The following is a 14753-nucleotide window of genomic DNA, read 5'->3' as shown; positions in this document are numbered from 1 at the left end:
AAACAAACACTCGACAACGTGGGATTCGACTTGTATCTTTCTGTAACCGTGTCTGGTTTCTATCTACTTTAAAGATGGACGATGCAGAAATCGCTCCACCATTTCCTGGTTGCTAAAATTCGAATAGTTCGCCAACATTTCAGTTTATGTGACAAAACAAGCAAGTATAGTGTAGAGAATCATTGTACCATCTAAACAACTGTGAAATATCCTTTCTATAACCAAAAATATTGTCTTTTCAGCTGTTTGAAGCTGGTGTGCAAAATCGAAAGTAAAACTAGATTTAAGAGTGGGAAGCATAGAAAGAGCACACATTGAACAGATCTACTGCGTATTTGACTTGCTTTCAATGAGAATGACAGATCTATAACTGATCGCCCAGATCGCCCAAAAAGTTTGATATTGCAGCTTTAATGCACCCTGCTGCTCGGAGGCTACATTAACACATTTCTGTGTTGTGGAAAGTGTGCTTGCCTTTCCTCTGGTTGTCTGAGGGAAGAACCCATCCCTTCCTCTCCTCAGCTAGTCTGGGTCTGAGAGGAGAGGGAGGGGAACACGGGGAGGAATCTCAATCGGCTGGGCTCAACCTCAGCTATTCCAATTACATGTCTCTTTAGAAGCCGTTGTCTCCCAGCAGAAAGAGAAACAAGCAGGGGATGAGACATCAGAGGAAGGCCTGTCCCTATCTAAGCACCAGATTTAGGCATATAGGGACTGAAGCATAATGTAGTAATAATATAGGACTTCATTGCATATTTTCTTCCTCTTTGGACCACACAATAATGGACAGTCTGACAATGATTATCTCAGTTGAGTGTCTGTGTCTCTGTGTCTGTCTCTGTGTCCCTGTGTCTGAGTGCTGTGTGCATGTGAGTCAGTGTTTGTTCTTTCCAAATTCCAAATACAAAACATGAAGGGTTCACATGAGAAAAACAAGCAGGCAAGTTGTACCACAATCCCTGATGATGAGTTGTGGCAGTAACATGATTGCGTAGGGGACGTTGTTGGTGGTATTGTGGTCAGTGTGGATGGAGGGGTCAAGGAGGAGGGCAGAGAGCAGTGAGGAAGCTGCTTTAAGCTGCACAGACAGACAGGATGTGCGTATGACAGCGGGTCAGAAGGCACCACTTCCTCTGATAGGGCCTGGGAACCACAGCCCCCAGTTCTCCTCCAGCCCCCATGACCCAGAAGCAGTGGGGACAAACCCCCTTCTACCCACTACCTCCTCTCTCTGCTCAGACCCAACCACCACTGTCACAGATAAATACAGGTCATCTCCCCTTAGATATACAACCACCTCGAATCTTATCTACAGGTCCAACAAGCTGAATCCACAGGTTCCTTGGGAGTGAATCTCAATTGTGTTTACTTGACTCCATGGATCCTCTCTCATGGATGCGTTTTGAGGAGGTGAGGGAAGAGGATGCAAGGAATCAAGAAACACAATTGAGATTCACCCATGGAGTCAGTGGTCTCCTCCCGACATGACAGACTGGGGATGGCTCAATCTGCCTGTCAACCAGACAGGAGTGATCTGTGGATCCCTCCCGCTGCATATTGGCGTGAGAGAACCTAATTGTCTGTCTATCCCACCAGTCATTCCAAACAGGGCATTTTAAATGAGAGCCTGTGGTCATGGTTTTTGTAGCATTCCTGAGATGAGTGCAGGGGTGAATGGGCTGGAGGTGAGCAGGACAATACACTGAGATGAGTGCAGGGGTGAACGGGCTGGAGGTGAGCAGGACAATACACTGAGATGAGTGCAGGGGTGAACGGGCTGGAGGTGAGCAGGACAATACACTGAGATGAGTGCAGGGGTGAATGGGCTGGAGGTGAGCAGGACAATACACTGAGATGAGTGCAGGGGTGAACGGGCTGGAGGTGAGCAGGACAATACACTGAGATGACTGCAGGGGTGAACGGGCTGGAGGTGAGCAGGACAATAAACTGAGATGAGTGCAGGGGTGAACGGGCTGGAGGTGAGCAGGACAATACACTGAGATGACTGCAGGGGTGAACGGGCTGGAGGTGAGCAGGACAATACACTGAGAGGACTGCAGGGGTGAACGGGCTGGAGGTGAGCAGGACAATACACTGCAGGGGTGAACGGGCTGGAGGTGAGCAGGACAATACACTGAGATGACTGCAGGGGTGAACGGGCTGGAGGTGAGCAGGACAATACACTGAGAGGACTGCAGGGGTGAACGGGCTGGAGGTGAGCAGGACAATACACTGAGATGAGTGCAGGGGTGAACGGGCTGGAGGTGAGCAGGACAATACACTGAGAGGACTGCAGGGGTGAACGGGCTGGAGGTGAGCAGGACAATACACTGAGATGACTGCAGGGGTGAACGGGCTGGAGGTGAGCAGGACAATACACTGAGATGAGTGCAGGGGTGAACAAGCTGGAGGTGAGCAGGACAATACACTGAGATGAGTGCAGGGGTGAACGGGCTGGAGGTGAGCAGGACACTACACTGAGAGGACTGCAGGGGTGAACGGGCTGGAGGTGAGCAGGACAATACACTGAGATGACTGCAGGGGTGAACGGGCAGGAGGTGAGCAGGACAATACACTGAGAGGACTGCAGGGGTGAACGGGCAGGAGGTGAGCAGGACAATACACTGAGAGGAGCAGCAGAGGGGAAAGGAGGAATCTCACTAAAGCATTCCTCTCTAATCCAGTGTGAAGACGCCAGAGAAAACACTACCAGCCCCAAGGTGTTTCGGGCAAAGCAAACAGTAATAACTAACTAACTGTGTTGTCTGCCTGCTTCGCTCTGCCTGTCACCGTGTGACTGCACACTGGGGTTTTTGTTGTTGTTGTTGAATCAACATTGTTTCCACGTCATTGCAGCAAAACAAAATCAGTGTGATGACGTTTAATCAACGTGGAAAACTGATTGGATTTGCAAAAAGTCATAATTTTAAGGGAATTTGCTGGTTTTTTGGACCTAAATCCAATGACATGGTGATTTTTTTTGTTGATTTCATGTTGAATTCATGTTAGTTGACAACTCAACCAAATGTACATCAAAACTGTTGTTGAAATGAAATCTGTGCCCAGTGAGTGGGGAATGTGTGTACATCTCTCTTTCAAGGTGAACTGGCTCTGTTCAGGGGTACTGTACAGGATTACATGTCAGGGATGGGCAACTTCAATGGGGGCGGGGGTCACAAAACGCTGAACTCGTCATGGGGGGGGGCGGGGGTCTGCATACCTGCATCCATACCCACACATGCAACCTTTTGGGGGCACTAAGCGAAATTTGAAGTTTTAGAGTTAATTTCCTGCAATTCTACTCATTTTGCCATGGGGCGGAGAGAAATGTTTGCAGTTTTTAATATGATATCTGACTGAGATTGACTAACAAAATCAATTGGGTCCGCCCGGTCGGTAATTCCACCGTGATTACTACAAGTTTAGATAGCTGGCCGCAAGACTAACTTACAATCTAAAATATGTTTGCTGACCAGGGCTAATTGAGTGACCGCCAGTTACCCATCCAAATCAAATCAAATCTCTGGTCTATCTGGTTTGGATCCAAATGACAATAATCACATTCAACAGAACCTGATGCATTTTTCATGAGGATACTCGGAATTCTGCTCAGGTCTTTCTTTCCCCATGACAACTGAAAATAAAGCAAACATTAACACATAACACCCTACTACACAGAGACCCTACTACACAGAGACCCTACTACACAGAGACTCTAGGACACAGAGACCCTACTACACAGAGACCCTACTACACAGAGACCCTACTACACAGAGACCCTACTACACAGAGACCCTACTACACAGAGACTCTAGGACACAGAGACACTACTACACAGAGACCCTACTACACAGAGACTCTACTACACAGATATCCTAGGACACAGAGACCCTACTACACAGAGACCCTACTACACAGAGACCCTACTACACAGAGACTCTAGGACACAGAGACACTACTACACAGAGACCCTACTACACAGATACTCTACTACACAGATATCCTAGGACACAGAGACCATACTACACAAAGACCCTCGGACACAGAGACACTACTACACAGAGCTCCTAGGATGCAGAGACCCTACTACACAGAGACTATACACACACACACACACACACACACACACACACACACACAGGCTGAAGTGGCTGTTCCCTATGAAACTGAAAAACTGTCCCTCGTTCATCATGTTCTAAGAGTCCGGGAGCTTCAATTGAGGTCATTAAAACACAACACTTACAATTTATAGACCTCACTCTGCTACTGAGGTCACATCACAGCTATTAATAACACACAGAGCCACTGTTTCCATCCCTCTATCCGCCTGGCCTCACAGACAGAGGGGAGAGAGAGAGAGAGAGAGAGAGAGAGAGAGAGAGAGAGAGAGAGAGAGAGAAGAACATATCTTTCAGATCCATCCATCCCTGCCAGAGGATCTGAAGCCATTGTGCAATCTGCGGTGGGGTCCACCACTGTGGGCTTTGAGAGACACAACACACAGAGGATAGATAAACCGTTGGAGGAGCTGGGGAAAAACACACAGAGACAAAGAGCGTTCATCCCCAATAGCAGTGAGAGAGAAAGGGAGCATGTTCAGAGAAGAGGAGGCCTGTGGGCTGGTCCGCCGGCCGGCTCCATTCCTCCACGCACGAGCCCGTCTCTCCCAGCATGCGGCCAGCAGGCCGCTCAATGGCAGCACCTGGCCCTTCGCTTCTCCCCCTTTGTCAAAGATCTGACTTCACTGGATTACCATCACAACATCCACCAGCTGTCTCCCCCCACCCAATTCTTCCAGCTGGATCCACTCTGAATGTCACCCTCTCAATCTGCCTAATTATCTCTGACACTCCAGCGTTGCACATTCCATCTACACACAGACATACAGGGGCAGGGCAGAGCAGAGGGGACCCGTGGCCCTTCAACTGACTGCTCACCTAGAGGGCCACTCTCCCTGTGATAGTCAACCTCTTCACCATCAAGTGCACCACACGTCTGTCTGTCTGTCTCTGGGCTTTGTGCTCCCTTGGTCTTGTGTTCAATTATGGGATTCAGAGACAGAATGAGTGACAGAGAGAACAACAACATTCTGTCCAATGATGTGTGTATGTTTTGTACTTTCCCCAACCATCCAGGATGCTGATGTAAGCAGGTGCATCAAGAGAAGAGAAAAGATTAGCTAAGACTCAAACTATGACTCAACAGGGAGTATCATTCCCTGAAGCCAATGTACTGGATCCAATAGACAGACAGGGCCACAGCAGTGAACCATGAGGGGGCCACACAGACAGGGCCACAGCAGTGAACCATGAGGGGGCCAGACAGGGCCAAAGCAGTGAACCATGAGAGGGCCACACAGACAGGGCCACAGCAATGAACCATGAGAGGGCCACACAGACAGGGCCACAGCAGTGAACCATGAGAGGGCCACACAGACAGGGCCACAGCAGTGAACCGTGAGAGGGCCACACAGACAGGGCCACAGCAGTGAACCATGAGAGGGCCACACAGACAGGGCCACAACAGTGAACCATGAGAGGGCCACACAGACAGTGCCACAGCAGTGAACCATGAGGGGGCCACACAGACAGTGCCACAGCAGTGAACCATGAGGGGGCCACACAGACAGGGCCACAGCAGTGAACCAAGAGGGGGCCAGACAGACAGGGCCACAGCAGTGAACCATGAGGGGGCCACACAGACAGGCCACAGCAGTGAACCATGAGGGGGCCAGACAGACAGGGCTAACAGGGAGGGAGCAAAGCTTCATGGTTCTGGCATGCCTAGAGGAGAGTTTAGTATCATGTCTTTATGTTTGCCAACCAGACAGAGGATACATTGGTATCTGGGACAGTAACAATGACAATAAAAAAAAGATAGAACATTACTGTCACCTGAGAACAGAGGAAAATAATACCCATGCTGCACAACTTCAGAGAAGGACCTGATCAACAGCTTCTGCTCTGAAACATCAGGTAGGAAAATCCACAGGTTGATTTCAAACAGAGAGCTAATGGCTAGTTTGCCCTCTGTGATTTTCAGGTAAAATCTCACGTGTCTCACCAGCGCTCTACAATTTCTTCCTAAAGCTACCACTTTTATCTCTATCTTCTATTTCTCTCTCTCTCTCCATTCCTCACTCTCCTGTGCCCTTTCCATTTCTCACCCTCTCCCCAGCTCTCAGCTCTCCTGATGGTGTACGGTTGCAGTCGGGTATCTGGGGGAAGAAAGGATCTTTTCTGCTGTTGTGGTTCTCCAGTTACACTGGGATCCCAGGGGATGGGGTGAGGTGGGTCCTCCAGTCGCCTCTGTCTAGGACTGGTTTGACCACTCCGCTCCCCCGTTGGCCGGGCTGAGGCGTCGCTGCCTGTCCCGGTCATGGCCCTGCTGTGGGCGTGTTACCATTTTGTGTGGTACGGCATTTAGATTTCCTATTGGGAATCTCTTCTATGTCTCGCTGTTGACACTGACCCAGAGGGGTGATTACGCATGAATGGATAGCCCTCCACGCCCCATACATATAGACACAGAGCGCCAAAAAAAGCTGAGGAACACAAATCATGAACACACTACACACTCTCTGAGAAGTGAACACTAACCCAGAGACGTCACGCCATTAGAGTTGTGAGACGAATGAACACGCTCGGTCCAAGTTCAAGGGTTTAACTATGTACAATGATACAGTCATGACCCGTGGAAGGTTGAAGCATAGGCTAGTTGGTAGCAGAGTTATGTGAAGACACACAAGTCTTTAGCTCCAGAAAGTCTAAGCAGTTTGAAAACAGAAGAGAGCTCCTCTCACAAAGAACAGCTCGAGGAGCTATTAACACATTTACCCACCGCTTCCACTGCTTTAGGTAATGATTTGAGAACCATATTGTCATTTGTTGGTGACTGGCTTCACGTGCGTTTACACAGACACTACCTGACACTTTTATACCTTTATGTGGTGTCTGTGGCTGATCTTTTACAATGGCCATGTTTTCAGACAGGTCAGAACTGGGATGTAAGTAATGAGATGGCAGTGTGGAATGTTCCAGGCAAGCAGCAACTATAGTATTGACTACTGTGGTGGAATCAGTGGTCAATCACTAGCCTACATGGGGAGCTACTATATAGCCTGGTTGAGAAACTCTACTGAGCATCGGAATGATGCTTGGTGATGTCAAATAGCCTTTGGCTCAACTGTAGCATGAAGGTGAGGGTCTTGTCACCAACCAAGTCCTAAAAACTACTGTAGTGGAGGGAAGCTGCCTGTCAGCCAATCTCATCGGACAAAAGTAAAAACCAAAGGAACCAAGTGTTATTGTTCCATCCAATTCTCAGCTCTTGTCCAACTTCAAACACTAATGCATTATAGGCTTTGGTTTTCCCAATGGTAAAAAGCCTAATGGCCCCCTTGCCATCATCACACTGTATTTATCCTAACTACTGAGATTGTTTCCCACGTAGCCCCCTCGCCTATTGGAAAAACAAAGAGCCCTAATCACTGTGAATGAGTGTGAGAGCTCACACAGAACATGTCCAAATCAGGCGGGAAAGTAAAAACAGCAGCCCCGGGCTCTCTCATGATAACAATCGCGTTGCTTCACCGATATAGAAACCGTGGGAAACTCTCAAAATGAATTCTGCTGGTTACGAAACAATCCATGGAATTGCTTATAAGGAACACCTTAGTCATGCTATGACCAGTTTAATACTGTAGTTTATGGTCCACAAAGCTCTTCATCTTCAACAGGTGCAACTCCAAGTGAACGTGTGTCACAAGCCAAACAAGTCCAGGCTGGAACACTCCAATCAACCTGTCTGTATGTATCCATGTGTTGTTCATTACACACATTACACCCCAAGTAGTGGTTCGACTGCAGACTGAAACGTTTCAGTAAGCATGTCAAATGTTCACCTTAAACACGTGCCATTGTCCACATAGTATCGATAACCACCCAGCACTTGGCTGAGTTCCAGCCCATTGTGAGCGCGGTGCAGCTCGAGTTGTTTGCAATGCAATGATTTACTAACCAACGCTAAATAACACAAGTTCTGCTTACTGATACAAATGACTAAACTATGTCTACTTGAACCGTTTCTACCCCATCAGTCCTCAACTAATCCTGAGAGCCTACTCATAGGCCTGGGCCTATACTGTTTTCAGAGTTCCTCCTCATCATGTCACGATTTAGATCAATGTAGGCCTGCAGTGATTTCGTACATGTGTGATCCATAAAACATGATGTTGCACTTACATGCATCGCGGGGGTGAGTCTATGCACGTTCCTCCATTGTCACAAGGTCTGTATTTATCCACGCAGCGGAATCCTGTGGAGAGGAAGGAGAGATGAAGGGAGTCCGACCCATGGTGATCAGGCCCTTTTCTCAGGGCAGGTTTGAAATATTAATTTAATCCAGACATTTGATGGAGCAGCCTAAATTATTTGTGGGAGGAGAAGTGGCCATCTAAAAAAAATATATATGTATATATATATAATCAAATGACATTTCTCCTCCGTTCAGAATCAATCATTCCAACATACCGGTAAGCCATGTGCTGGATTTCAAACATGTTGCTCTTGGCTAGACAGTTCCATTTTCCCACTCGTTAAAATGACACTTTATGGACACACCCGCTGACATGGGTACGCTTATGTTTACTTTCTTGGCAAGAGCTGATAGCGTTATCTGCGACTGAATGCAGATGCATGCTGAGATGGGTGTAGACAGAGAAACGAGATAGGATTCCATTTCTTTTTCATAGATTCAAAATCATTTTTAGTAATAATAGGTTTGATATGGTAATTATTGACTATGTGGGATAACTATACGAGTATCTGCCAACCCGTTTCGTTGAGGGTAGGCATAGCATATAAGCCAATGAATGGTTTCCATAATTTGTTTAATTACAGTGTAATGTAGCCGACTCAAGTTGATTAATGTTCAGGGTTATTGCAAGATAATTCATTTATTCAGAGTTCAACTATGAGCTTCCATGTATACAACCAATCAAATTTTGCTACCATAAACTTTTATCTTACAGGATGTCAACAAAATAGACCTATAGGTTACTTTCTCAACAGTAGGCCTAGTTCAAAGGATTTTCGTGCACAAACAGATCTGGAACTCACAACCCCATCAAACATCCATCCAAAAGGTTTGTGAGCCATATGTGGATGCTTATTACACAGCATAGACTGATGCATGACCTTTTCTTAATCATGTTAAATGATATTCTAGCACTCATCCCATCCCCCACAACAACAAAGTTAAATTGTTAAAAGCTCTTTGTTCAGATAAGGGGGGGGGGGGGGGGGGTAAAGTTGCCTCATCACCCCCCTTCACTCACAAACAAATCTCACCCTATACCCCCACGAACGAAGATAATAGACTTGAATGAAAGAGGGAAAATACTTATCTCCTACAAGACATACATATGGAATTCCGTTGTTATGTGAGTGAACCGTGCTTCTAGCCTACAACTTGTGGACGAATGCCCGAAGTAACTTTCTTTCAATTGTTCCATTCCGCGTTACGTTCTTGGGGGCTTACTTGCACAGCGCTGCCAGCGGCACTCCATACTATCGCTTGTAATTAAGTTCTCACCGTGGCGATCAGCCTCGCAAAGTTACCCACAGAGACGCATACCAATCCCGCAGAGACAAGCGGATTCTTTGCTGTTATCGGATGCAATCTGTAAACAAAAATCTCACCCACACAATAGAACATGCAACATTTGTATCAACCTCCACAAAACACCTCCCAACTTCCTTCCATTGAACACATTGGGCTTTGTTACTCAAACACTGCTAGAAGTTAGAATAACTTCAGGGGGCAAATATTCCAGGATAGAATCCTCCTTGTTCACTACCAGTCTACAAAGAACATTATGCAAATACAACGTTTCGTAGCCTATTACTGTAGGCTATACAACAACGAATGCTTGTTATCCAGTTATTAACCCGTTATAATAGCCTTCGTATGTGTTAGAAATCGAACTTTGAACGGCACTAACAACCAACCATGCTTTTGTAAATGAAATGCTTAAAATAAATATTTGTAGCCAAGACTAGAGATCAGCTAGCATGTTGTCTGGCATGTGCTTCAATATGATGCCATTTAAATTGCGCAGCGCACAGGTGACAAAATGTAACGTTAACAATTTGTGAAGGGGAAAAAAAAACAGAAAAAGCTAGAATATGTCCAGACTTGTCTGCTAGCCAAATTTAGAAAAAAGCTCACATACACATTAATTGAAATTTATGTGACTGTCAAATAAATTAATTGTCCTTACCTTCGCAATTATGGACCAAGAATAACATTGCTAAAAATATCCAAACTTTATAATTCCCCCCCATCTCGGTGGAAATTTGTCCCAACTCTTCTCTTTGAAGTGTTAACTTAGCTGTAATACATCCTTTGAGTTCACCGAGAGATAAAAGTTCCAAGAGGCAGTGTCTGGGATCTTCAAAAAGTTCATTAATCAATTAAAAGTAAAAACAGCGTATAAATCGTACAGGTCCTATCCCGTATTAGCATTCGCAGCTCGGACGCGGCTGCTGTGCGTCTCCTCCTGGAACTTTTGAAAAACTATTTTTTCTTCTCAGCTTGAAGTCTGGGAAACAACTTGGTATCACTCCGCCCTCCTTTCCTCCCCTTTCCACTTGCAGTAAGGGGTTACACTCCGCTCAAGACAAATAGTCCGCAAGCCACCCCTTAATGGACCGGGTAAAGTGTTTTTTATATGTCATTAGCAACATTTAGGGAGAGACCAGTCTTGTTGCCTTTCAAGAGTATCACATATAACGGTACCATTGAGGTATCTCTCACTTTAAAATAATTTCAAAGAAACAGTAAATTATCTAATTAATATGACAGCACGTTAAGACATAAATGTAGACAGTCAGTTTATACTGGCACTTTATATTGAGTTTTTTCAGCATTGTAATGGATCTGTAATAGCCAATCTAGAGTAGACTTACATTAAAAAGTTGTGATCTCAATGCAACAAATCCATGAATTAATGTTGACCCACTGTTAGCTATCTAATTTCGGAATTATGTAATTTTTTTAGTAGCCTACATTTTCCATGGGTCATGTTGAGTGTCAATCAAGTCCATTTTGAAATATCAAAGGCATATATAGAAATGTCAACTTCTACCATAGAAAATCTTTGCCATTACTACTTGATATGATCTGTTATTATCAACTTGATAATAACAGATAACAATCTTTGTAGAATCACAACATGTTTACAGTTTAGTGTGATGGACTACTATTTTCCTGACAATGCACCTCTTGTTATCCTGACATGAGTGTGTCTGGGTGCTACTTGTTTGTTTGTTTGTGTGTTTACACTTGATGCTTTGCAGATAAGACTGTGAATCATGTTTACATGATGGAAATGAGAGCAGACATCCCTGTTACCACCCTTTATACTGCTACTGTCAGGGCTACAGGCCTCTCTTTCTCTCAGCCTGCCTCTCCAGAGTCCACAGCCCTACGTCAGTGGACTCATTTTATGCAGTCGCTGTATAGGGCCTCGGTTGTTCTGTGTGCTCAGAACGGAGCCGGTCGCTTACAGAGACAATAAGCGTGATTTGAATGAGAAAAGGAGTCCGCCATTATGACACAGTTTCTCTCCGCGGGGGACTGAGGTGAAGGGGGGCAGTAGCACACTGACATTCTGCTCCTGGCCTTGAATAAATTAGCAAGCGCTAGATAGGGGGTGTGAATGTAGCAGAGCTCGTTTGGAGTTCGTTACAGCCAGTGACGTCACTCTATAGGGGTAATTGAAAAGAGCTTGTTAGGGCCCACCAGACACCTGCCTCTTTTGGCACCGACCCTCTAAAACGTGTTCTGCTGTAACCATCCCAGTCAATAGCCGGATTCAGCAGCGAATACAATGGTTGATGATGTACACATGGTGGGTGGATGAGTTCATTTCTTCACCAGCACCACCAAATCATTTTGATGTTGTCACACAGATATAGCCACGGGGTGCAAACTGACTCTCAACCCAGACTCTCTGACTATGTGTGAGTGTCTCCATATGTTTGCGAAAGACAGATGTAGAGAAGAAGAGAGGTTGCAAGTGTGTGTGATCGGGTGAGTTTGTGTGTCTCACCTGGCTGGCTACAGTTTTGTCTTGCTGCCGCAGGGCTTGTGGTGTAACCTCTCCATATGGGTCATGGCAGGCTCCCATCTGTGTTGAGAGTCCTTTCCAGCTGGAGGACTTCCCAGAGAGGGTTTTCTCCCTGTGTGCTGTAAGACAGAGAGTCTGTTAGGATAGTCTACAATCACCAAGGAACTCCATGTCTGACTGTGACCGCCTTATCATCCCTCATCCTTCCCTGATGACCTTCACAATAGAGGTCAAAATGGGCAGTTGACCAATCCCTGCTGCAACCTTGTCATACGCTCATATATCTCAGTAGAGATTTCTGTTGAATATGTTATATTTGGGGGTAATGGACCACTGAGAGGGGCATTCCCCAGTACCACAAAGTAGTTTGGGGACACTTTTGTTTGTGTGTGTGTTCTGGTATTTCCGATTTATGTACGGCACGGGTCCGACACGCCCTGCACCTATATCTCTGTCATATCACTGAGTGAAAAAGTGTGTGAATGTGTGTGTGTGTGTGTTTCCCTGTGCTTACAGCTAGCAGGCTGTTTGGCTCTGTTCCATAGAGGTTGTTCTACTCTGACAGTGCTTTGACAACAGAGGTGTTACCGATCAGTCACATCACTAAATGTGACAGAGTAATGGTGGCACAGGATTGGAAACCTGTAAACTCGCACTATTCATTGTTTTACTGCTGTAAATACAGTGTAACAATACAGTGTAACAATTTACAATATTATTGTAACACTGTACTTACTGTAAAACAATAATTACACTGTTATAACAGCCCCCCCCCCTTGGGTTGTGACGTGGCGGAGATCTTTGTGGGCTATACTCAGCCTTGTCTCAGGATGGTAAGTTGGTGGTTGAAGATATCCCTCTAGTGGTGTGGGGGCTGTGCTTTGGCAAAGTGGGTGGGGTTATATCCTTCCTGTTTGGCCCTGTCCGGGGGTGTCCTCGGATGGGGCCACAGTGTCTCCTGACCCCTCCTGTCTCAGCCTCCAGTATTTATGCTGCAGTAGTTTATGTGTCGGGGGGCTAGGGTCAGTTTGTTATATCTGGAGTACTTCTCCTGTCCTATTCGGTGTCCTGTGTGAATTTAAGTGTGCTCTCTCTAATTCTCTCTTTCTCTCTTTCTTTCTCTCTCTCAGAGGACCTGAGCCCTAGGACCATGCCTCAGGACTACCTGACATGATGACTCCTTGCTGTCCCCAGTCCACCTAGCCGTGCTGCTGCTCCAGTTTCAACTGTTCTGCCTTATTATTATTGGACCATGCTGGTCATTTATTGGACCATGCTGGCACTATTTATATGCTTCCCGTTCTTAACTTTCGGTTTTGTACACCAGCTTCAAACAGCTGAAAATACAATATTTTTGGTTATGGAAAATATATTTCACAGTGGTTTAGATGGTACAATGATTCTCTACACTATATTTGCTTGTTTGGTCACATAAAATGAAATTAGGAGAACTATTAGATTTAGCAACCAGGAAATGGTGGAGTGATATCTGCATTTTGCATCTTTATGGATAATGGATCACAGCCCAGTTAGTTGGATTTTGGAGCACACAGTGGGACCAGAGTGGGAGAGCAGACGGAGTAGCGTGATCAAAAGGATAGTTATTTAGAGTGTTGTAGGCCTACAATGCAAAAGTGATGTTGAGGATATTTACAAATGTACAGTCCAGGATTTTTTTTTTAAAGGATTGTCGTAGTAGGTTTTAAGTTGTCAAAAAAAAGATAGGTTAAAAGGATCCGAAGAAGGCTAGGCCTACTTACTGCAACAACCAAACACTGTAACAACAGCACGTTGTCTATACACCACCAACATTAGGTGAAAAAGCACAAATGGCTTAAGTAGCCTGAAAGCGTAAATGGTCATAGTTTGACCTAATGACAGGTGGATCCATTTATGATTTGTAAAAATAAATAAACACCTCAACGAGATTCAATAAACATGTATTTTACATCAATACATACAGTGGTCATTGGAAATAGTATAAGCCATTTTAATTAGCACAACATTTTATATTATGTCACTGACAATTCAGAATGAGTTATCCCAAACAATGTGCGTGTACTACACAGGTAAAGTAGTGCATGAGAAGGGAATGCACGCTCTCTAGAACTCCCAACATGGAGACAGATATTGGCAGGAACGGAGTGGGGAAAGGGTGGCGAGTAGTGTGGTCAAAATGGAAGAACTGGAAAGAAGGTTGGAGAAGCAACAGCTGTGCTGGAATGTGAATAATATGGGTGACCGTTCTGATAACATGGAGCGGGAGGATGAGGGTCAAGGATCTGAATGGTCTGTAGTGGAAAGACATAGGAAAAAGAGAGCTCAAATGATCACAATCGCCATAGCCGATGTAAGTAAGACCTTAAAACAGGTCAACATTCACAAGGCCGCAGGGCCAGACGGATTACCAGAACGGGTACTCCGAGCATGCGCTGACCAGCTGGCAAATGTCTTCACTGACTCTGTAATATCTGGCAAATGTCTTGACTGACTCTGTGATATCTACATGCTTCAAGCAGACTACCATACCTCTGACCCATAGCACTCACATCTGTATGCATACGGTGCTCTGAAAGGCTGGTCATGGCTCACATCAACACCATCATCCCAGAAACCCTGG

General features: G+C 45.6%; 1 protein-coding gene across 1 annotated transcript in view; it reads right to left on the bottom strand.

The window, feature by feature from the left end:
- LOC139421290 (neurogenic locus notch homolog protein 3-like) overlaps positions 1-10554 on the bottom strand; it is a 40064-nt gene extending 29510 nt beyond the window's left edge. The window contains exons 1-2 of the mRNA XM_071172023.1: positions 10283-10554; positions 8244-8316 (exon numbers count right to left, since the gene is read on the bottom strand). Of these exons, the coding sequence (XP_071028124.1) occupies positions 8244-8316; positions 10283-10346 (137 nt within the window). The 5' untranslated portion in view covers positions 10347-10554. The remainder of the gene's footprint in view (positions 1-8243; positions 8317-10282) is intronic.
- Between the last annotated feature and the right edge of the window lie 4199 nt (positions 10555-14753).

This window comes from Oncorhynchus clarkii, chromosome 12, assembly GCF_045791955.1.
Source record: "Oncorhynchus clarkii lewisi isolate Uvic-CL-2024 chromosome 12, UVic_Ocla_1.0, whole genome shotgun sequence".
Classification (NCBI taxonomy): Eukaryota; Metazoa; Chordata; class Actinopteri; order Salmoniformes; family Salmonidae; genus Oncorhynchus; species Oncorhynchus clarkii.
Note: the sequence above shows the minus strand (reverse complement) of the source record. Positions and strands in the feature narration are given on the sequence as shown.